This window comes from Capsicum annuum, unplaced genomic scaffold (genome assembly GCF_002878395.1).
Source record: "Capsicum annuum cultivar UCD-10X-F1 unplaced genomic scaffold, UCD10Xv1.1 ctg77637, whole genome shotgun sequence".
In the NCBI taxonomy this organism is placed as follows: domain Eukaryota; kingdom Viridiplantae; phylum Streptophyta; class Magnoliopsida; order Solanales; family Solanaceae; genus Capsicum; species Capsicum annuum.
Genome location: NW_025888052.1, coordinates 1 through 3,292, shown reverse-complemented (window position 1 = coordinate 3,292; position 3,292 = coordinate 1). Strand labels below are relative to the sequence as shown.

The 3,292-nt window shown below is 35.2% G+C and overlaps 1 protein-coding gene across 1 annotated transcript; it reads right to left on the bottom strand.

Moving 5' to 3' along the window:
- Positions 1 to 6: 6 nt before the first annotated feature.
- On the bottom strand, positions 7 to 2,447 carry LOC124885167 (pentatricopeptide repeat-containing protein At4g21880, mitochondrial-like; the record flags this gene model as incomplete). Its single annotated transcript, XM_047405338.1, has 2 exons — positions 7 to 946; positions 2,400 to 2,447. Coding segments are annotated over 2 exons (728 nt in total), but the record flags the coding sequence as incomplete, so codon positions are not given.
- Between the last annotated feature and the right edge of the window lie 845 nt (positions 2,448 to 3,292).

The following is a 3,292-nucleotide window of genomic DNA, read 5'->3' as shown; positions in this document are numbered from 1 at the left end:
TGAAATTTTAAAATATAGTATTAGTGCATACACGGCTTCTACAAACTCATGCATTTCAGAACAATTTGTATGACATTGCAAGGACATAGTCTAAATTCATCAACAATTTGCAAATGAATTACAAACATAATATGCAACAAACTTGATTTTTAAAAAAAGATCAAGTAAACATGACAAAAAGAGGCATGTAACTCAAGCATTTTAATAGCTAATCATTAAGTGCAACATACCACACGTAACTTCTAATATACAACAGGATCAAACAATCAGTTAATACAATCTGAAATAGTAATAGAGCATGTGTCAGTAATTCGCAAACCTTGGAAGACAGATTTATCGGTACCATCATAAAGAGAAAGATGGTAGAGGAGTTCTTCTATTTTATCTTCATTTTGAACTTTAGTCCAAAGAAACATCTCATAGTAAGCTAATCTTGCAAGTGAATCAGCATTTCTATCTATAATGAGCTCGCAGTAAAAATCAAACTCCTGTACCATGCCATAATCAACAAAATACATAAGAATTGGACCATAGCTCTCCTCTTCTACTGGGAAACCCTGTTCCGTCATTGATTTAAGAAGTTGATAAGCCTTTGAAAGTTGCTGCAACGACACCTCTTCATCATTAGTTTCTCTCGCCCTCTCTATACAGAGTTTTATTAGAGAATTATATTCTTTCATGCCAGTTTCTCGTCCCAATTTTCCAAACACTTTAATCGTAGTATCAGCCCCCAATTTACAGCCACATTGGTTAACCAACTGGTGGAAACGACTTATCTCAGTATTCTTGAAGGTCCACTTTTCCTTTCTTTCTCGTGAAATTACTTTCTGCCGTGCTGACGTGTTGCATTTTCCTTCATTTGCTAACCATGGTACATCCAATACATTTTCCAGGCCACTTCTATAACTACTTTCTTCTGAATAGGTCAAATCAGAATCTAAATCACCTAAAATAAAAGATAATCAGAAGAATACGTCGATAAATGGTTTGTAAGGGAATTACATACAGGTGACATGCAAACACAAATAGATATTCTAAGTAATTCATTCTTTGTCCACATCTAATTACATCACAAGGAATCTTTTAAAAAGAATATGCAGTTTCCAAGCCATTAAGCAGATATAGGAAAGATCTTAAAGCACCATCTTCGAATGCTCTAGAAACAATAAAATAAAAATACCACTAGAAAATGCTTAGCTAGTTCGTACAGTAGGAATTTTCATATCCCTATAAACATTGTTGATATTTTTTGGATTTTCTCAGCTTGAGCTAACCTGCTGAGACCATCGGTCTGGACCAACATCATAGTTTACATGTTCGTTCAATCTTTTTGCTATCAGCTACCATTACAAGAAATTCCTAAGACAGAGAACCACAAAAGTTTCAAATTCCAAACTGGGGAATGACATTTAGACATTGTGGCAGAACTCTCCAATATGCCAATTGACAAGTTGTTGTGACTCATTTAGGAGTTCTCAAACTATTGTTTAAGACTTCAAAGGTTACAGCATGAGTTACTGAAGTTCCAAGATACCCCACACTCACAAAATCAGGACTCATGAGGAAGGAAAGGAAACAAGACATACTGACAGATATACCATTTCAATGTAGATGAAGGTAATAACAACTTCTATCTAGTGGTAGGACAACTTTGTACACATCAAAAGTTCCCAAATCCAAACCAACGGAAGTATTCAATTTAGTCAATACCTGAAAAATAAAACTCGCACGAAAGCTGGAGGGCCTCTTCATTATAGCTCCAACACACTAATATTGTCTTAAGTACAATAAGCAAAACATGATGTTGTAACAAACTAACAATATGATGGTATCTATCATAATGTGCATTCATAACACAATATAGCAAAGTTAAAAGAAAACAATCAAAGAGTCAATAAAAGAATACACAGAGGAAAGGTAATAACTAAAAGAAAAAATGGTCCAGCGTAAGTTAGTTATCCTTCTCGGTTTTTAACTTATCCAAGACTTAAGGCCCATTTGTTTACAAGCAGTAGGGGGGTTATTTTCGTCAACTCTTCACTTATAAATGCATTTGGTGTTTGGTTGTGACCTTGTGGGTGTACACTTAAACTAGGATAAAATTTATACCAATATCATGAGATTATCTAGAAAGGGCAGCCCAGGGCACTAAGCTCCCACTATGTGTGGAAAAGGTCGGACCATAAGGAAAGCAGTCTTACCCTGCATTTCTGCAATAATCACAAGATTATCTATCCCATATAAAAGGTGGGATTATCTATCTTGGTTATAATCAATCTCAGGATTAACCTTGCTTTGGACCAAACAACCCTAAGATATAAATTATTAAGGATGCACCTGATTTATCGAATTAACACAACCCAAAATGGGGGGGGGAGAGAGAAAGAAGAAAAACATACCACAAAAAATCGATGATAATTCTGTTGACAGCAGTGTTGGAGATTCTCCTGCACAAACAAATGAAAATTAATTAAGCAATTTTAAGTATTTCTCCTTTACATAAAATAATTAAGCAATTTTAAGTGTTTCTCCTTTTGACGTTATAAAAAGGAGTTGAGTTCTCATATAGCTCAATTGGTTGGCTACCTAAATTTTCACTATGTTGGTGAGTATTCGATTTCCAAATTATAATCCCCTCCCATATTTCCCTTCCCCTATCCCAACAACAACATATCCAGTGCAATCCCAAGTAAGGTTCGAGGAGGGTAGAGTATATGTACAACTTTATTACACTACCTTAGAGGTACAGAGACTGTCTCCGATAGATCCTCAACTCAAGAAAAAAATAGCCTAAAGCAGTATAGAGAAAGAAATAGCAAAAAATCACAAATAATAACCAAACTCAAAAGACAAGAAACTACAAGAGTAATACTACAACTAATGATACGGTTATGTAAAGAAAATCCCTTCCCTTATCCTTAATTTCAATATATATATATAACAAGGAGTTGATTTTTCCTTTATAACAAGGAGTTGATTTCTCAAATAAATCAATTGGTCCATGAATTTTTACCTTGTTGGTGAGTGTTCCATTCCCTACTAATCACCTCCCTCATTTCCCCTACCCCCATCCCCAATTTCAAAATAAACGGTCACTCAACTCAACCAATAGTTACTTTTTTTGATAACTATGGCGTCGAGACCAACTTTCGTGCACCTCAGCTAATTCCATATGATATTAGCCACCTCTCACTAGCAACGGGTACCGGGTAACTCTATTCACCAGAGCTAGAACAGATAGGAAAAAACCACCTAGTGTTTTTGGTCTCTGTTAGAATTTGAACCTAAGACC